The following is a 20,370-nucleotide window of genomic DNA, read 5'->3' on the forward strand; positions in this document are numbered from 1 at the left end:
AGTGTTTTAAAAATCACATCAGGAAGTATTTGAGTCACTATAGGCAATTATCCTCTGTTTAATTAAAATTCCCCATCAATAGCATAACTTGGAATTGGAGGGCTTAAAATGCAAATTTCAGAACTTTTACCTTTTGATCAGGGGTCTGCAAACTATAGCCTCAGGCTAAATCCAGCAAGCTGCCTGTGTTTGCAAATAATATTTTATTGGAACACAGCCACACCACTCATACTTCACTGTTGTCTACGGCTGCTTTTACGCTGTAACAGCAGAGTTAAGTAATTTCAACAAAACCTATAAGGCCCACAAAGCCTAAAATATTTACTGTCTGACTCTTAACAGGGAAAGTTTGCAACCCTTGCATTTGATAAGTACAAACAAGCAAATCCCTATCCTGGCAGCGCAGGTCGGGCTCACTGAACAACATGCATGCCTCTAGAGCCTTGGTTCTCCATCTCCCTGGCCTCACACACCTTGGAGAGCATTTTAAACAAATAGACCCATGGAATCAGACTCTCTGGGTTTGGGTCTACATTGGCCTTTGTTAAAGCTCCTGTGTGGGCAACCAGGGTGCAGAACCACTACTTTAGGAAAAAACACAAAGAAATGGCAGCTGCTGGGGTTTCTTCATCTCTCCTGCCTTTCCACTTTGCCCCTTGCCCCCTGCAGCCCAGCACGCAGAGCCCACTGAGTTATTAAAGCCTTTTGTGGACTAAGTGGTGAGCACTCAAAGTCAGGTGATGTGTCCAATGGCTATTGACCTCACTGCACATCAGAATCCCTTGGGGAGTTAAAAAAAACCCAACATCCTCTTCCTCTTACCCCCTTCTCCTTCATTCAGGCCTAAAGCCATTAGGTGACCACAGCGGGCAGGGGGAGGCGGGCAGCTGTGCTGATGCAGGGACAGCTTGGCATGAAAGTTAGAGCCCAAGCAGGGTGGGCAGGATGTCCACACAGGGGAAGGCATGGTGGTGTAGATGGGAGGTTGGTTGCATGCAAGGGATTAATCAAATGAAATGTGGTAAGGATATTGGAAGGATAATTGGACGGAAGTCTTACAAATATGAAAAGGGAGAAACTGGACTCAACTCTGTGGTACTAGATTAGAATTGGATGTTATCAATGTAGACTGACATACATTGCTGGGCATGTGTGTGCGCGTGTGTGTGTGTGAGTGTGTGCGCACACACACACACATATTCCCGAACTCTGTTCACTGAGAGGAGGTGGGAGCAGAGATGCCCCAACAGCACTGAGCATACTTATCACTTAGATCTTGGCTTCTAAATACCATCATCCACTAAAAGGAACCAAGGTTCTTTAAGGGAAATGTCTGATTCCAGGGCTGGGGTGGGAAAATACAAGATGAAAATAAAAGTGTCACAAAGTCCTCAATGATGGGGACATGTCAAAAGGACGCAGAAGCCAGCTTGAAGGGACTATCACTGGCCAAGTCAGGACACTCTGAGCATCAAAATTAATAATGATAGTAAAGGATTTTAACCCATTGATTAAAATAGGAAACAAGTCTTGATAGAAATGAAAAATGGATAAATGGAAAGTTCTGTGAGAAACAGGCAATTTACATAGTTTCAAAGTTATCTACTTACAAAATGCTTATTAATTACAAAAGGAGGGGCAATAGTAACTCGCCTGTGGAGAAGCCTGACAGACAGCCCTTTAATCAAGTGATCTGCCTAAGTGAACACTGCCAGTGTGGGACAAATGGAAATCCTGAGCCACCTGATAGGAGGCGCTGCAAACATGCAGGAGCTGAATTTCATCAAGAAAAACTAACAGACCAACCCAAGTTGAGACACATCCTACAAAATCTTCAAGTGTCAAGGCCATGCAAGTCAAGGATAGTTGAGGGACTGTTCTAAACTGAAGGAGGCCAAAGAGACATGACCGCTAGATGCAGTGCTTGATCCCACCCTGGATCCTCTTGCTGTGAAGGACGTTGTCAGGACTCCCAGTGAAGCCTGAGAAGGGGTCTGCGAGTTAGATGGCAGCAACGTGCCCACGGAAGCACCCTGAGTGTGATGGGTGCGTTGGAAAAGGGCAGCATGCTTGAGTGTGCACAAATCACTAGGAGATCTTCTTAAAATGCAGGCTCTGTCTCGGTGGGTCTGGGTGGCACCTGAGACTCTGCCTGTCCCACCTGCTCCCAGCTATGCCCACATCGCTGGCCCAGGGACCACACTTGAGGTAGCAAGCAGCGAACCTGTGGAGGGCCTTTACTGTGTGCCTCCCAATCACCCACCTTCCTGCTTCTTTTGGTTCCAGACTCAAGTTTTCCTTTGGGAACAATCCCCTCCTGTTCTCTGAGCACCTGCCATGGGTCACATGGTCTCCAACACTCAGGCATGAAGCGTGCGACCTGGGCCTACGCCATCCCATGCCCTGGCCACTGTGAAAGGTTCAGGGCTGGTCCTGAGACCAGCCAGGGCCAGGGACATGCAACTCTAAGAGGTCTGGCTGAGTCTCTATGAACCCCTTTGTCTTCCTGGGCTTCCAAGCCTAACAGTGGCTCAGGCCCAAGGCTTTTCTGACCCCCACATGACTCCACCACATAGTATCTGTGTGCCCTTAGCAAAACGAATTTGTGCCTCCGTTTTCTCACCTATTAAATGGGATACTTCTCACCTCAAAGGGTGGTGTTGAGAGAATCAGATGATGGCGTCCACATAAAGTGTTTTTCACTGTACTTGCCACAGAATAGATGCTCAATAAATTTTTAGTTGTTCACTTTGGCTTTTGGAGCTCATGACCCCACACAAAAAGAAGGGATGGCATCTCACTGTTATGTTTTAGATCACTTTACGTGTTGAAAGTGGCTTACCACAGAGTTTGGGGCCCCGGAAGAGGAGAGTCTTTTGCTAGCTATTATGTTATTGTTTCCTCTGGGTTCTAGCAATTCCTGTATAGCTTAGCTACTCAGTTCATTCCTAATTTGCTCGCATTCTATATCGAGTTGCCCATATAAATACACATCAAAAGGAAATAAATTAGCAACGTTGTAGGTGCCACCAAGTACAGGGTTTCTCACTCCCAGGAATCGCAATCTCCTGCCAGAGAGCAGAAATGCCTTTTGACTATCTTTATTCTACTGCCATCCTGTGGCTGGTCTGTGCCACTGCAGCACCGTGGGGCGGATGTAGCCAGCATCTGTTAATCATTGTCCCCAGGAAGGGGCTTCCCGGGGAAGGGAGTGCAGTTGAAGGGTCCGCTTTAGTCCCCCACCAGCGGGGAGGAGCCTGGGCGTACATCACCAGTCCTGACTAGATTTCTGTTTGATGAACCTTAAAGATACATAGTACAGGACCGTGAAGCCACCGCTGATGCCAATGATGATGACGTAGACGGTCAAGAGCGGGTACGAGTTCAGGTCCATAGCACTGAGGATCTGGAGACACAAACATTCATTGAGCCCATTAAGAAGACGTTCGGCGGGATGTCCACTGATTATGAGTCCGAGGCCTTCCCTACTCACCGCATCTCCCGGGACCGAGATGGTGACGTTGCCCACCTGCGTGCTGTAAACGCGCCCGCCAAACTGGATCATCATCAGCCCTTCAAAGCACCATCGCAGGAAGGACACTTTGGAAATCCACGCAGGCACTGGGGACAGCAAGAGCCACGTTACTCACCCGGTCTCATCGCCTGCACAAGGGCAGCGACCGCTGTCTGGACGCGTGCCTGTCTGTGAGGGCGGGGCCGTGGTGGCCCTGGCCCCGGGGAAGCAAGTCCTCTGAGGAGCAAGGAAGGGTGAGAGAACAGAGGCCAGAGGGGCAACTGCGGACACGCACCGGGGCGGAGGGAGCTAAGAGGCTGCGGGGTCACCCACACTGTTTATCCGTAACAAGTCTAGAAAGTCACTGAATTAGGTGTCCCTGCATGTGCTCAGGTTCTTAGAGCATGTGGCTGAGGGGACTCGCAGCCCCAAGCCAGAAAAGCTGGAGTCTGTCATGGTACCCGGGCGGGGAGGAAGCCATGAGCCTGGCCAGGAGCTTCCCGAGAGGAAAGCGAGACAGGCTCAGAGGTGAGAGGGAGGGGTGTGCTAGGGGAGGTTTGGACCAAGCAGGGTCATGGATTTGCACCTTAGAAAGCTCCCTGTGCATGGCTGAGAGCTAACTGAAATGTGGAGGGACCAAGGCCACAGAGACCAGACTGTCACAGCGGCCGACGCGCAAATGATGGGGCAGGGCTGGGGGACAGTGCCAAGGGGACATTTCAGAAAGACTTAGGCAGAATTGACCTGGCACACTGGTGAATGTAGGGAGAGATCAAGGGTGACTTCCGGGTGTCGGCTGTGGGACATGGGGAGGTGCATCTGTATCCTCTAGTGGAACCATTCCCTGGGCCTGCACGACGCTGGCAAAGGCATCTGCTTCCAGAAGGGCCAGCCCTGAGTTGGACCTAAATGATGAGTGTTCATTTCTAGAAAAAGGCAGGCTTAATCCAGCATCACAAGGCCTAAAAATGCTTGACCAGGTGAGAGGGAGCGGGCCTCACCTGTCCACAGGTTGTTCAAGCTTATCATGAAGCCCCCGGTGAGGTAGAAGGAGTTGTAAATAGTGTTGCCACAGAAAGAGGCCATGTATAAGGTGGGGAACATGGCCGAGGTGGCCAGGGCCATGATCCTGCAGCAGAAGACCACCAGCCACAGCAGCAGGAAGTGCAGCAGGAAGGGCTTGGGGCTCGGCTGCAGGTTGGCCAGCCAGTAGGTGGGCATCCCATAGATGACGGTGTAGGCGCAGTGCTCTGGGAGCTCCCCTAGGATCTGCAAAGAACAGCCCGTGCAAGGAAATGCAGCCAATACCTCATTTGCTATTATTTTAAAACGTTTAAAAGCAGTGACACCCAGCAATGCCAACCTTCCCTCCTGGTAACGATGGGGCTGTTGCAGTGGGTGTGGGTGTATAGGACCCACGAGTGTGAGCTCACTGCTGGCTGCCCCTGCTGACACCAGGTGCTCCCTCTGGGCGGGCTCAGCCTGTTTCTCCCAGGGAGGCAGGGAGTACCTGCTCTTCTAAGACCTGGTTTCAAGTCCCTACCCCTCCTGACCAGACCTGTAGCTGTGTGGTCTTGGGAGAGCCACCTAACCTCTCTGAACCTCTGTTTCCTGGAAACACCTGCCCGCCGTGCTCTGGGACCACGGTGAGGCTCTGGAGAGGGAAAGTAGGCCGAGTGCTTCTTTTTTAGGTTCCTACTGATCAGAAAAGTAGCATTTCTGGTCCACAGTCCTTGTCTTCTGGTAAATGTTTAAAAAAGGTCAAGTCTCTGAAACTCCCCTAGCAAATGTGGCATCTGCAACCACAGGGGGCACATGCCCAGTGTTTCAGCAAAACACGTCACTGTAACAATGCCTTCTACACCCTACCCCCCACCCTGGGGGCCCCTTGCTTCCAACACCGTCCAATCACCTTGGCAAAGAAATATGGACCAGCAGTGTACAGCCCGTCTTCCAGTTCATAGTAAAGCATTGCCCTCTCCGAGTAACCTGAAAAAGGGGGGAAAGGAGAGCAGAATGAAAAAATGAAATTACTCTATTGTGCTTCTGTTTTCAAGTCTCCCTTAATACAATTCAGAGAGTTATATTGCCTAAATGTCTTATGATTTTAAAAATGAAACAGGCACAGGCACAGTAAAACCATACTAATTTAGATGTTTGATGAAGGTCTTTAGGGTTTATACCTTGAGGCTTGCACTTTGCTGTCAGGTATAAATCCTGCTAGGATAGGAACTGCTGAGACTCAGTAATTTGCTTTCCTTTGCATCCTAATATTAAACTTTGAAACTGTGAAAAACAATTATTGTTTTTCATATCACAATGGCAATGAAATTATTCAGCAAACCCATTTTCCCTAGGAGCTCAGAGGAGCACAGCTTGGAGGGCGGTGGATGCTCCGCTGCTCCGTATTCTGGTCCTGAGAGCAGGCCACACTCACATTTGGCGATGACATCCAGAATCACGTTGAAGGGGATGAGAGCGCCAATCATGAACAAGAGGGCTGACGTGTCCGTGAAGGAGAGCTTGGTGGCCCCGTGGCCATAATAGAGGAGCCCGATGGTCAGGGACATCACACAGGCCTCCACCCCATGGATGAGGAGGGTTGGCAGGTCTCGGAAGTCGTTGGAAATCTGACGACTTAACAAACAAAAGGAAGAGGTGCTAAGGGAACGAGATGGAGATATACCAGCCCTGTGACCTTGGGAGCGTCAATCTCTGTAAACCTCATTGCTCTCATCTGTAAAATAGGGGTGCTGATACCCACCTCACAGAGTTGCTCTGAGGGTTAAAATCAGAAAATTGATGAAAGCATCTGTCCCACAGTAGGTACTCAATACATGATTGTTATTTTATCATCAATGTATCAGCCTGGCAATTTTACTTAAAGAAATTATCCTGAGTAAAAAAAATCAATTAGGTCCCTAGAGACGTAAGGACAAGGAAGTTTGCCGTAGCATTGCTTGTAAGAGCAAAAGCCTGAGAATCATCCGATGGTGGTGTGGATTTGGCGGGCGAGTGGATCATGGCTAGACCTGAACGTTGGGAAGGATCTTCCAGGCGAGAGCGGAGGCGCCATCCTAACTGACAAAAAGCCAGTTACAGAACAACAGATTGTGACCCCATTTATGTATTAAAACGTTCACATGCATGGAAACATCTAGAAAGACACACACCAACCAGTTGGGTCTGGTTTCCTTTGAGGGGTGGTGTGACTGGGACTTTCCCTTCCCACTTGGGATTATCTCATCTGATTTTTCACAACGATCCTGTGCTATGTCTATGATCATCCAGCCCATAAGGACATTTTAATTTTGCTTAAAGAATAAAAGAAAAGTAACAGGAGTGTTCTGTGTTACGCTGAGGTCTGGAGCTGGTCCCTAGGATGCTGTTTTTTCAAATGATTCTACCTCATTCTTCCTCCCTCAAATTCACTTTGGATAGAAAGGGCTTAATGTCATATACAAAGACTCTGGGGGGTGAAATGACAGTTACCGGATCAGCGTGTTGAACTGCTGCACCGCCCCAGGCAGCTCAGCGGGAGTCCGGAGGCCGCTGGTGTCCAGTGGGAGGGCAGGGCCGCTGGGGGGCAGAGGATGCGGCTGGGTCAAGGGGGTGGCCACCTCCTGCAGGGGCGTCCCTCTCGCAGCCACAGACCCCCTTACCTCTCTGTGCAACTGCCCACGGCGAGCTCCCTCACCTCTGCTTTCCACAGAAAGTCATCTGAGCCACGTATTTTTTCTAGAAACAAGGTGGCAAGCGACCAGGCCTTCTCCCTGGTGGCCACTTCCTGCTCTCTGCTGCGCCTGTCGATGCTGGTCAAGTCCACTGTAAGTAGAGGATGTGGGGCTGTGGGCAGCCTGGTCCCTCACACCTGCTCACAGGTAGCAGCTCGTTGCAAGCCCAGCCCACAACTCTGCTTAGCCCTCGGGGGGTCTGGGACATGCTCCCCACCCTCCGAGAGTGACCAAGGAAGCAATGGTCAGAGCAGAGAGGGGCAAAGAGACCCCCAAGGCTGGCCCCTCACTCTCCCACCCTGACCACATCTGCAGAAGCCGCAAGGGAAGGGCGGTGGATCAGGAAGTAGATGACGGCAGAGGCCCTGACCCCTGTCCCACCTCCCGGGCTTATTTTGGGAACATCCCAGGACAGAGCAGGAGCCTTCAGAGCCAAGGGCCACATCACGGTTATGCCCTGGCTCTAGCTCCAGCTGTCCAGGAAGCTTTTGATGAGGACTCACCTCCCAGGTGTGCCTGCCCATGGGGAGAAAGTAGCCGGGTCAGGGAAGGCTGGGGAGTCGGGCTCCTGCCAGTTCTATCTCATTGTAAATTAATAATCTGGCCTCTCAAGCAGCCTGCTGCAAGCAGGAGAATGTTTGGCTGGAAGGTGCCAGGGCCCAGCCCCTTGGTCAGCTGCTCTGTCCCCAGGGAGGGAGTCAGCACACCCAGCTGGAGAAGGACCTCCTGAATCCTGGGGGTATCACCTGTGGAGAGCACCTGGCAGCCCCCACCACAGCCCTCCCCACAGCCATTGCCTCAACCTCCAAGGCTCTGGGAAGGCCGGTCCAGAAAATGCGGGCCCCACCTGGCCACAGCCAGCCTCCCTCCACCCAGCTCACTCCAGGCCCCAGGGTGCCCACCCACCCTCCATTCCTCCCTCAGAGCCTTGGCTTGGCTGGGGGTTACCCCTCCACTTCTCTCCCTCTTCCCTCCTCCATTTTCACAACACATGTCAAGACAGGATCTTGCCTGGACAGGTCTTGTAAACCACGATGTGTCTCCATAGTGTGTCGGGCTATAGCTCAAAACACCAGATTTTCTGGGTAACCCCAGGCCCTGTGTAGCTCCTGCAACCCAGATTGGTGGGAGGTTCTTGCCCCAGGGCCTATAGGTAAAGTCCCGCCACCTCAAATAATAATTAAAATAAAGAAAAAGCAAAAGAGTTTTCAGCCGGCTAGCGACTTTAGGTAACCCCTCTCCAGCGTGACTTCACATTGCTCCCGGGTCAGCAGGTGCCCTTTGTCCCCTATTCTGGGGGTGGCTGGCCTGAGGATGACACATAGCTGGAAACCAGGCTGTCCCCTGAACACAGGGAAGGGCGATGACCTCTGTGTGAGTTCATGCAGAGTGTGAGTACACAGGGCCAGGGGCAGCCTGTCCTGGGGGCAGGGTGGAGGCTGGTTTAGGACACTGGGAGGCAGGCCTGGGCAGCCAGACGGGAGTCAGGGCCCGGGGCACCCAGCCCGGTTCTGTGCCTTACACCCTTCAGACTCTTGTCTTCCCTTCTGGAGATGCCCTTGGCCTAGCAGGGATGTGAGGTCAAACAGGAGACCCTCTGGAGCTTGGCACTTTTGGGCCCAGTCTATGCCTTCAAGGAGATGGTCCCCATCATCACATTTACTAGTGAGGCTCTTGCTACACCTCGCCATCCTAGGAGGAACCTGGGGCTCCCGGTGACTATGGGACAAGCCTCGTTGCTGCGTCCCCACGCATAGTACAACCAGCACCGCCTGTCCAGCAGCCATGCCCTTCCTCAGCACTCAGGGTCCAGGTCCCTGCGTTCAGGGCAGGTGTCTGGGAAGGCAGCTCCCCCTTCGCTCTCCCCTCGAATGAAGGACGTGGCTCCTGAGTGTAATATGCTGAGAGTCTAGGACCCAAGCAGAAAGGCATGTCTGGGGCTGCCTGAGCAATTTTCCTATTTGGAGATTCGCTGGCCACCACAAAGGACCTGAGCCAGCCGTGCCCTGCCTGCCTCTGCGGGGGCACCAGGGCACCGCCTTAAGATTTGCTGGTAGCTTCCTGACCTTAAAGACCCTAAGTTTCCCTACAAAGTCTGAATAAAGAATCCACACCCCCGGGATTCCATCCCCTCCCATCACTGAGCTCCCGAAAGTTTCGAATCTAGCACGCACAGAAGGGCGGCTATTTGTCAGAAGCTGCTTTTTTCACGTCCTCATTTCCAGCATCTGATACTTGGCAAACTGACCCACGTCCTCTACCCTGCTCTGCCCAGCACCCCCTCCTCTCCTCCTTTCCTGAGGCCCCCGAGAGTTTTTCTCCTGAATCTTCTCCGCAAGCTCTGGCGGTGTTGGGGGCATAGGTTGCTGGCCGCTGGCCTCGCTGGCTCACCATAGAAGTCAGCAGGGTTGCTGTAGCGAGGACAGGGGTGGCCGATGGCCGTGAAATATTCGACCATGTGCTGGGCTGCCCCCAAGTAGACAGTGGTGCCAGACGTCATCAGCAGGACCAAGTCAAACAGCCTGAAGATGTCCGAGCGCGGCTGGTGCAGGGACAGGAGCACCAGCCTGTTGCCCTTGGCCAGCCTGGACAAGGTCTTCACCAGGTTGTGGGCCGTGAAGCTGTCGAGCCCAGAGGTGGGTTCATCCAGAATGAGGATCCCTTCCCAACAGAGAGAGGGGCTGGTGAGTTAGCAGGACTCCGACTGGACCAAGCCAGAGGCCCCACTGCCCCCCTCTGGCCCCCACACCCCTCACCTGGGTTCCACAGGAGCTGCACCCCAATGCTGACTCTCCTCCGCTCGCCCCCCGACACACCCCGCAAGTACGTGTTGCCCACGCGTGTGTCTGCACACTGCCGCAGCCGCAACTCAGCGATCACGTCCTCCACCTGCGGGCAAGAGGGAGCCCTGAGGCCACCTCCAAGGGCCTCCCTCAGGGCTGGACATGTGGTGCCCAAAGTAGAAAAACACCTGCTCCTCTGGTTGGGTTTTACCGCAAAGGAGGACAGCGCTAGCAATTTATTTCCCTGCTGCGATATTTGTTCCCTGATTCTTTCCCTAGATCCTGAACCGCTCCGGCATGCTGGGCATGGTGCCACGTGCTGGGAATGTGCCATGCACTGAGGACCAGAAAGCTGGGCTCCCTGCCCACGTGGAGGACCAGAATACATAAACAAACTCATTGCACATTTTGACAAGTGCTGTGAAGGGAAGTGGCTGGGGCTGAGGTGGCTTGCAGTGGGCTGCGGGGTTCCAGAGGAGGGCTCACCTATGGCTGGGTCCTGAGGCAGGTCAAGGAGGGATGGGGCTTACCCGTTTGTCACGCTGGGCCTGAGAGAAGGATCTGGGCAGGCGCATTTGGGCAATGAAGGCCAGGGTCTCTCGGACGGTCAGGTTGGGGAGCAGCTGGTCATGCTGGCGTACGTGGGCCACACACTTCCTCACCAGCTGAGGTGTGCTGGGCTGTCCATTGATCCAGATTTGGCCTGACTTAATCTTGCCACCGTGGCCTCGGTTGGTGATCACGTCCAGCAACGAGGCTCTCCCACAGCCTGTGAAACCACCAGAGACATCCCTGAGAGCAGAGCTTCTGTGGGGGCCAGCCTGGCAGGCACTGCTCCCTGCACACTTTCCTGCACCCTGGACTGTTCTGTCCTTGCAGATGTGACCAGCCCCTAGAGAGGTGTCACAGCTCCCAGACCAGAGGGGGTGGCCCCAGTGCACGGAGCTCCGACACTTTTCTCTGTGGCCAACTTGAGCATCCTTGGGGGTTTGGGGGCACATTGATGCTGGCCAGGGTAGCCAATAACTACACGATGGAAGGGGGCTGGGGTCCTGGCTGTCACAGGCTGCTAGTGCCTGGATCGTTTGTCCCCTCTCGCCACTAACCAACGTCCTTTCTCCCCAAGCAGGGCTAGTATTAATATAACTATTTTTGGCTGGCAAACATACCAACAGCATCTCACTGTTCAATGTCGTTTGGCCCAGAAGCTGGCTTTGTGAGAAGGACTAATTTGGAGCATTTATAGGGTATTTTTTTTAAAATGCAAAACCAGAACCTATTTTGAGAAATAAAGGAGAAAAAAAGTAGAGAAATAATAGATGTGGAAATGATTTTAAAACTACAACACAATGCACACAAATGTTCTGAATATATTTACACACTTCTCTCTTTTATTTTTAATCAGTGGTACTTTTTAACTCTCTCTCTAAAAAAAAAAAAGATCCATTGTGCTCAAGTTAACACCATCTACTTCTGAATGATGTACCAATTATTGATTCGGAGAAGTCAGTATCAGATTGGATCTAGTTTTCAAAAGCATTCCATAAGGCTCTTTGACAGCTATTTAAAACTGTGAATGCAAATTGGGTTCAAGTTCTGAGAACATCTTCCTGCCACCGAGCTGGGAATGAGCTGCTGTCCAATTCCCCCACGTGGGGTTTTGATTTCCTGACTGTATATTCCTTTTGGAGAGCAAGTTTTCCATGTTGTTTTCAAACAAGGAAAATGCCAAAACACAACATGTGACAAGTCCTCTTTGACACATGACACATGCCACCTGCAGGCAGCCCTGCAGCACCCAGTGCAAAAACCAAAAACAGAAACTTCCCCATGTGATATTTCCAGTTACTGCCCAGAGGCTGTTGGGGAGAAAGGGGCCTGCAGGCTGCTTCCTGGACACACCTTGTGTAAGATCCTTGAGAACAGAAGTGGAACAAAATAGTCAGGAGAGAAACCAGGGAGTGGGGCTTCCTACCCAGGCTCTGGGAGCGCAGGGGACTTTGCCAACCTTCACAGGGACCACAGGATTCCCACTCAGAGAGCATAAAGGCCACATTTCCTAAGCAAAACTTATAGCTGTAGGTAGCCCTTCTCACAGAGGATGCCTGGTGCACCTGGGGAGACCCTCTACAAACCAGGAGAAAAACACTCACAGGCATTCAAGACCCTTGTAAAATGGCTGGAATCTCCAAGTCAGTAAATCCATTAGTTGGAAAACACTTTTGGCATTGCTGATTCTATAGAAGAAGCTAAAATGCTTGGGGCTGCTTTTATTTATATTTTTAAAATTACGGCCAGCATTCTTTGTGTGTGTGTGTGTGTGTGTGTGTGTGTGTACAGAGTAAAAGTCATAGGAAGTATAATTGATAAATCTTTCTAAGAAATCATTTTAATAATTTCAGCTGTTAAACTAAATTTGGCTTGAGACTGCTTCCATATTTGCAGCTCCTACGGGGGGCGGGGGGGGGGGACTGCAATTTCAGTATGTAAACAAACTGCAACCTAACTTATGTGTATCTTCTATCATAAGACAGAGATTGGCTGAGACAAATTGCTGAGTTTCAGCCAATCTTGGCAGCCAGGCTTCAGCCAATCACAGCTGCCAACTGATCAGATCATGTCTACACAAGGCAACCGCCTCATCACATTATGCCTAAATAAATAAGACAAACCCCAAGCTGTAACCAATCACGTTGTTTGTGTAGGGCATTTTCTTTTCTTGTTTCTAAATACTGCGTGCCCCCCCTTACTGTGTGAAGCTCTCTAAACCTCTCTTGCCTCTGAATGCTGCCAGATGCAAGAATCATTCTGCTAAATTTTATTTGTCTAAAGTTTTTATTTTAACATAGTCAAATGAACCTGAAACCAAACAACACTGAACCTAGAGTCAAAAGATCTGGGGACTATTTAATGTAATTCCTGTTCAGCCTCTCTGAGCTTCACTTTCCTCAACCACAAGTCAGGGATACTAAGAGCTAGAGGGCTATATGTACTGGGTGTTAATCATAGTGTTGCTAAGTAGGGCCCATGTATCCCCTAGATGCTCAATTCAAGCAGAAAAGGCAGGTATAACAAGAAAAGCTACCAGAAGTTATAAATAGAACTAAAATAGTAGGTCCACGAGGGATCCATTCTTTTCTTGTTTAGATCAGGATTGCAGGGACAGGGCCAAAGTGGGAAGGACTTAATGATTACATGTTGTTTCAGTTACAAAGTGCATGGACACATAGTATCTCATGTGATCTTTGGTTAGACAATAAACAGCTTCTCTACCAGAAGAATATGAAAGTTTGGAGCACGTGCTGAAGAAGTTGAGTAATCGCTATCTCTGGAAATGATTAGTTAAACTGTATAAAGTGCTCTAAGACTATGTAAGGGTATCCCACGGAGAAATGCCTTGATCTGAGAATCAAAAGACCAAAGTTCTAGTTCTAGCTCTGCATTCAATGTGTGTCTTTAGGAGAATCACCCAATTTCCCTGGGCTTGAGTCTCCCATCTGTCAAATGAAGGGGAATGTGAGTATATGTAGGGGCGGGAGGATATTCTAGAAATACTGAGGAGTAGATAATTTGAAAACCTGCCTCTAAAAATGCTTCCATACTGAGCAAGCCATATGATGAAAGGGGAAAAAAAAAAAAAAAAAAAGAAAAGAATAAAAACGCTTCCAAACTGGTAGGAGAGAGAAAGGCAGAACACAATGAGGATAATGAACTCTGTTCTCTAAGCCCCCTTTCAGCTCTGATGTTCTATAATTTTAAATTTGGCCCGTGGAAGGGACTCTGTGAGTCACTCCAAAAATCTTGCTCATTGCAAATGATTAAAGGTTGTGCTAAGACTCTGGAGGGGCTGTCTGACCATAGCCAGAATCTGACTGTGGAGGGACAGCCTGAATGAGTATCTCTTGTGGCTGGGGGAATCTCTGAAAAGAACGTCATGTTTTGAAGCTGCTTGATGATCTTCTCTCAGGGCAGCTGCTAACTAAAGTCAGCTGCTCCGGTTGCAGCTTCAGGTGCACAACAGGCACACTCACGATTCATGACAACAGCAACTACCTGCGAGCTAACAAATGGAGGAGCCAGGATTCGAGCCCAGGTCTGTCTGACCCAGAACTTTTGCTGTTAACCATATGCCGTATTATTCTACTAGTCAGCAAAGGGTTTCGTAAGAAGCCTCTGTTTGTATGAAGGACCATTCTGCATCCCAGGAGAGAGAGAAACCATTGTCATTAGTGGTACCTGAGCTCCCTATGATGGCCAGCATCTGCCCACTTCTCACTCTGAAGTTCAGGTTTCGGATGCCCAGCTCATAGGAATCTTGGCTGTGGCGAGATGTCCAAGGCATCTTGAACTGAACCAGCTGCTCAAACCAAGACACCTGGGAGGCCATTTTCACCTGTGGGGAGGCATTGGAAGGTTCCTTAGGGAGCTGGATGGCTCAGAGGGCTTCAGCAACTTCCGTTCAGCTCCTCTATGCTGTGGATGGGCCCCTCTCCACAGAGGACATCTCCCTGCTGATACACAACAGGCCTGCGGTGCCCTCATCCGGATTCTACCCAACACAGAGGCTGGCCCCCACCCTATGCTGGCAATCTGAGGTGCTGTTTCCAAGTCTGAAGAGAAAGGGGATGGAAAGCATGGGCAATAGCAGAACAGAAATAAAAATACAACACGAAGCAAAAATGTCTTCACTTAATAATTTATCAAGTGTTTACTATGTGCAAGACACGGTATTAATTACCTTACATCTGCTATCTCATTCAATCCTCACTGTAAACCTATAACATAGGTACTATTAGAATCCCTGTTTTACAGATGAGGCTCAGAGAAGTTAAGTAACTCGCTCAAGGTCACACAGCTAGTAAGTGGCAGAGCAGAGAAAGGTTATGGTGTGGTTCATTGGCTTGTCCTAACTCACACCCACAGGAAGCAGACTCAGGCCTCTGAGGCTCACCATCTCAGGCCCCACCACGATCCATCTGAGCAAGGTGTGGTCTGCCCCTGAGGAGGTGTGAGAATAGGTCTGTGAATCTGACCAGGGGATTCCTGAGAGCCTCCGAAAGGCCAGTGTTTATCCTTGCACTCTGGGTGTTTTATTAGCTCCAAGGAACGTATATTTTATTTTTGAAAAAGGTACAAAAATTGATGAAATCTGAATAAAGTCTGTAGTTCAGTTAATAGCACTATACATTGTTAATTTCTTAGTTTTGATAGTTATACTGTGGGTATGCAAGAAGTCAACATTAGGGAAAGTTGGACAAAGGTTATATTAGAATGCTGTATTATTTTTGCAACTTTTTCAAAAGTCTAAAATTATTTCAAAATGTAAAGTTAAAAAGTGATCCAGAGATTTTTTTTTCTATAGATTCACATAGTTTGCTTTGTTTTCACACGGGTCTCTCTCTTTTTCTGCCTCTCAGCCTCCAGCTATATGTGTCATAGATGACACATATTGAACCCAATACATGAGGCATTGACAAGGACTGGACTCTATTCATGGGGAGGAGGCCCTGCAGGGTGGGCTCACCCTTCCCCTACACTTGGGGAATTTTCTGGCCTTCCCTTCCCGCTTCTCTCCCCTTAATCTCAGGAATGCCTCTACCTGGTAGCTGAGGTCTCTGACCTCCAGGGTGTTAGGCTGGCCACTGTAGGTGAAGTACAGGCTGCTGTCACTTTCAGAGGAGAACAAGCTATCCTGGAGGCCCTGTTGGGAGAGAAGACAGGTGAAGGGCTCACTTTTGGAAGCCACTGAGGACACAGGAGAAGGCAGAAGGAGGGGACTGAGAGGTAAGAGCAGCTTCTTACAGCTGACGTGGTTGACATCTCAAGTTGGCAAGAGAAGGGTTTGTGCAGGTGGAGCCTGAGGCTTGGAGAAAATATAAGCATTTATGAAGGCCCATCTCCTCTTCCCTTCAGAGAGAGCTTTGGGACTTCTCCCAGGACACCTCTTGCCCCACAGAACCTCAGCCTCAAGCTGGTAGAGCCTGAACCCAAGCAGCTGGTGGTAAGTGAGACCCAGACTCTGGACTGCACAGAGAGTTTTGCGGGCCTCGGTGCTCTGGAAAGACCTGAGCTAGGAGCTGGCAAACCCTCGGCCTTCAACATTCTCTTCCTGCATCTGGCTTAACATCTCCTAATGCCAAACAGGCACAGCACGTGCAGCATGTGAGAGGAAAACAGCTAGGGACAAGTTAATGCTCAATACCTGTGAAGACACCATCCTGAGAAAAGTCATATCTTATTCTGATGAGGAATTTTGTGCAACAAAGCTATGGAAAATGCTCTTGGGGCTGAGCATGGGGCTCACGCCTGTAATCCTAGCACACTGGGAGGCTGAGGCAGTAGGGTCCCTTGAGCCCAGGTGTTTGAGGTTGCAGTGAGCTGTGATGATACCTGTGCGACAGAGCGAGACTTTGTCTCCAAAGGAAAAAAGAAAAAAAAAAAAGAAAGAAAACACTGTTGGGAGATTTCAGAAGAAGTCCCTATCATCATCGTCACCGCCACCACAGTCATGATGTTGTTGTTACTGTTGACGTGGTGGTATATTTGAATGTACGTCAAACAAATCAACGTTTCATGGTATCAGCTGATACCTGTGAAGGGTATTAACCATCTACAGATCCGAATTCCTCCTATTTTAACAATTCAATCATTTAAATCATTGAGGCCCAAACAAAGGTAGAACTTGACTAGGAAGGTTCTGTTTTTTAGCGCATTCAATTCTCTTTCATTTCTGTAGTGCAGGAACAAGTCTGCATTCATTAACAAGTTCCCATAGACTTTCCCCCCACAGCTGCCATTCCCACACTGATGTGTCCCTTCAATCACTCAAGCACCCACTGGGAGCCCACCACGTGCTTCAGGCTTGGAGTCTGAGATGAGACTGAGAAAGTCTTTGAGAAGCTTAGAGTTCAGCAGATGAGACAGGTGTTTCGGATGGAGCCAAATGGGACAGGCATAGGGGTAGGCTGAGCTCAAGCATCTGACCAGGGTATTATTTCACTGTGTACACAATGCACACACATGCTCTGAGGCTCACCCAGAGCAGGGTGACCTACGCCTTACCTGAAAATAACATCAGGTAGTCTCCTTGTCAAAGTACCCCTGCAATGGTGGAGGTAAGAAGTCCTTGGAAAGGACATTCCAGACCAGTGGAGGTGGAGGGAAATAAATACAGGAGACAGACAGTCTGCAGCCAGCCTACTGTGGTAGCCCCCAGAGTTCTGGGAGAGTATGAAAAACAGGAGACCTTACATTGTTTAATGTTTGAATTATCCAAATTATACAGAAAGATTCCAAATTATACAGAAAACACATGGGGAAGGTAAACACCTATTTCAGGAGAGGGGTTATCTCTGGGGAGCAGGGAGACATATAAGGGGAAAGGGGACACGAAGAGGGGACAGGGTGAAGGCTTCAAAGCTTTTGGTAATTATTGGTGGGTACAGGGGACTTCACTATTTTTTAAATTGATTTGTCTGAAATATTTCACAACATGTTTTCAAATTGAGAGAGCAAAGCCAGTGAACTCAAGTTCTCTGAACTCTCGCCCACTTCGACCCCCAGCTGCTGATGCCCCAAAGCAGGAGGGAGAGGTGGGGAACGGAGGAGAGAGGGTCTGTATCCTCTGAGATGGAGGATGACGCCCCGGGGAGATCAAGGCAGCTTAGGTAGCTGCTGGCCTCTGGCAGGTCAGCCCTGCGGCCCCACTCCTCACTCACCATCCTCACCACCACTAGACACACTGCCTAGTTCTTCCGTTTGACTCTGTTAAGCTATCAGAAATTCTATCAATTGCCAAGAGACTGGGGCCAACGTGCATCCTATTGTCATCACTGTACTTACTTTTTAAAGCAAATATCTGCAGGAGGGATGTTAGTCAATTGGCATCAGACGTAAATGAGCTTCTGCAGGCCAAAAGGTGGCCAGGTTGGATTTGGGGTGGAGGAGCAGCTAAGGAGGGAAGGCCAGACATTTGGAGTCTGGAGCAACGTGTGGAGGTGACCTCAAGCCCAGGTGGGTTCCACTGTGCTGTGCTTTGAGAAAGGGAGGGCACTGGGGCCTGAGGGACAGAGGTGGCAGGACAGAAGACAGGTAAGAGGAAGGATGGAGGTGCCCGGCTTCCTGCTCTGAGGCTCACCCAGGCCCCTTCCCTGTCCTAGGCGGGCAGGTGTGGGCCAGCCCGGACCCCAGCCGCCAGGGAGGGACTGTGCCTTCCACAAGCTGCACAGGCAGCCTCATCTTCTCAAAGAAAATTTGTGCCTGGATTGGGGACTACCTCTGTTCCATTTTAAAATATTTTCCTTGGCTTCCAGGAAGGGTTTGTTAGACTCTTCCTGAGGTTTTGACAAACTCTCTGTATTTTTCAAATACTTAAATATCTATTCGGCTGACACCTTAATCAGTATGACTGTCAGAACATCACTCGAATTTCTGACAGGTGACACCCAAAAAAGCAAAAGCAGGTTTATTTGTAGGTAACCAGCTTGGCTCCTGCTGGGCTACATTGTAATTTCTCCTCATATTAACTTCTGATCAAATTCCTGAGTCAGAAGCACAGAAAAGAAGGAAACTCGAGGAGCACAGAGCACAGGTTTCCTGTTCTGAGGGGAGGCGCCTGCACCCAGAGAGGGAGCCACGTGCTGAGGACCCATGGTGCAGGGGTGGGGGCAACAGGGCCTGCTCCTGGCAGCGGAAACACTCCCACACTGCTCTCTCCATCTCCTGTGGCGCTGCTCCTCCCCTGCAGCGAGGAGTCTGTGGGCCAAGGGCACTTGTCACTCCAGATACCAAGATGCCAGAGTTCTCTGTGCAAATGGCCCCAAGCCCAACCCCAGGGCCTGCGCCCCCTCCCAGGCCCGTCCTCCTGAGTGCCCCTGGGCCAGAGGGCCCGGCGGGGTGACCACCCAGGAGTGCATGAGGGCCCCGTGTAGTGGGACGGAGCCAGGGGTGGGCAGAGAAGGGGGGCAGGTTGTGAAGTGGCTCCCTGTGCCACCACATTCTGGCTGCTGTTCCAAGAAGCCCTAGAATTTCTAAATTCACACCTGGCCTTCCAGGTCGTGAGGAAAGTGTGTCCAAGTAAGAGGATAGAAACTGTTTTATTTAACAGTTCTTAGCTTGACTGATAACTGTTAAATATCTAGACAGGATACATGGCGCTTGTCCTTGTGTTCAAGCCCCACAGCTGATAGGGCCAGACCATCCCTGAGCACCTGGAGCAACAGCACTGGGGGAGAAGGAAACTGGGACCGGCAGGGCCTGCTCATGTGTCTGGGTGCTGGGTTCTGGCAGTTCCTCGCCCCTCACAGAGAGCTGTGGGGGCTGAATTGTCAGCCCCTCCAGGCACAAGTGTTCCCAAGCCCCCGGACTTAGTATCCTGTCCAGGCTGCAGAAGTGTCCCCGCAGGGGTTGGCCTCCTGGGGTGCTGGGGGAGCAGAGCCGGTCACTTGTGGTGGCTGCAGAACTGACCAGAAATCCTGGGCTCCTCGAAACTCAAGGCCAGTCCCAGTGGCCTGTGGCCCTCCCTGTTAGGTGTGGAGTCCTCAGTCTGTCTCTTTCTCCCCCTCCTCCTCCCCACGACAGGCCAGGCAGAAAGACAGGGTGGGGGGACCTGCTTCCCTCTGTCTTCCAATTTAGTTTCAAATCCAGTCACACCGCAATGTCCCCAGCAAACCTTTCTCAGGTAAAACGAGGGAGGAAATCTTGTTCCTCCCCTTTCAGCCACCTGGCCGCCGTCTGTCCCCTCCAGTGCTCCCCCAGAGCCGGTGACTCCCCGCCAGACTCCTATTCTGAGCATAAATTCTGACATCCCTGTAAAAGTCATCCATCGTCCTGTCCCGCCATCACTTTGCTGTCACCAGGTTCTTAGCCTGACAGCCTCAAGGAGGAAGGAGACACCAGCGGAATCCCTGCCATGTGGGAGCAGGTTTCTGTGACAGAGTTTCACTTGGAAAAAGCCAAACCAGCCCAGGTCACACAGGAGGATATGGCGTTCCCGTGGGAGCGTGCCTGAGGGCAGGGGTGACCGGGCCCTGCTCCCCTCAGCCTTTGGCGCCAGGAGACGAGTCCTGCTGCCGCCTTCCCGCTCTGCAGTGCAGGCGGTGAGGGAGGACAGCGCTCCTGAGGGAAGAGAAAGTCCGACTGCGCCCCACCCCGCAGGTGCCCCTGTCACTCACCGAAGCATTCTGGAGCGCGGCCCCCTTCTGTGGCCCCCTCTCCTTAGCCATGGGGCCCGCAGGTCTGTGTCCCTTTGCTCCTTTGGACCCAGCTGCTCCCTGCCGGTGCCAGTGCAGCCTCTCTCTGCTTCCTAGAGCGGGGACACCTCAGGCTTCCCCGTGCGGGC

General features: G+C 50.8%; 1 protein-coding gene across 2 annotated transcripts; it reads right to left on the reverse strand.

Annotated features, from left to right (window-relative positions):
* Nucleotides 1-2,962: 2,962 nt before the first annotated feature.
* ABCG8 (ATP binding cassette subfamily G member 8) lies at nucleotides 2,963-20,368 on the reverse strand. 2 transcript variants are annotated; one of them, XM_069493830.1, is made up of 13 exons: nucleotides 20,204-20,368; nucleotides 15,631-15,732; nucleotides 14,268-14,424; nucleotides 10,562-10,800; nucleotides 10,005-10,137; nucleotides 9,640-9,909; nucleotides 7,177-7,339; nucleotides 7,007-7,093; nucleotides 5,952-6,151; nucleotides 5,427-5,503; nucleotides 4,516-4,783; nucleotides 3,494-3,621; nucleotides 2,963-3,406 (listed from the first exon to the last, which is right to left on the reverse strand). In XM_069493830.1, the coding sequence occupies exons 1-13, from the start codon at nucleotides 20,252-20,254 to the stop codon at nucleotides 3,269-3,271; spliced, it is 2,013 nt and encodes a 670-aa protein (XP_069349931.1). In that variant the 5' UTR covers nucleotides 20,255-20,368; the 3' UTR covers nucleotides 2,963-3,268. The 2 variants fall into 2 exon arrangements, with proteins under 2 accessions (XP_069349931.1, XP_069349932.1); XM_069493831.1 differs by lacking the exon at nucleotides 15,631-15,732.
* Nucleotides 20,369-20,370: the final 2 nt, after the last annotated feature.

This window comes from Eulemur rufifrons, chromosome 19 (assembly GCF_041146395.1).
Source record: "Eulemur rufifrons isolate Redbay chromosome 19, OSU_ERuf_1, whole genome shotgun sequence".
Lineage (NCBI taxonomy): Eukaryota > Metazoa > Chordata > Mammalia > Primates > Lemuridae > Eulemur > Eulemur rufifrons.

Bases quoted from the DNA above. Each gene is read 5' to 3' on its own strand.
- ABCG8 (XM_069493830.1), bottom strand. From the start codon at position 20,254: ATGGCTAAGGAGAGGGGGCCACAGAAGGGGGCCGCGCTCCAGAATGCT. The intron at 7,094-7,176 runs GTAAGGGGGTCT...TCTGCCCCCCAG, and splicing joins GTGGGCAGTTGCACAGAGAG to CGGCCCTGCCCTCCCACTGG. The intron at 5,504-5,951 runs GTGAGTGTGGCC...CCCCTTTTTCAG, and splicing joins TCTGGATGTCATCGCCAAAT to GTTACTCGGAGAGGGCAATG.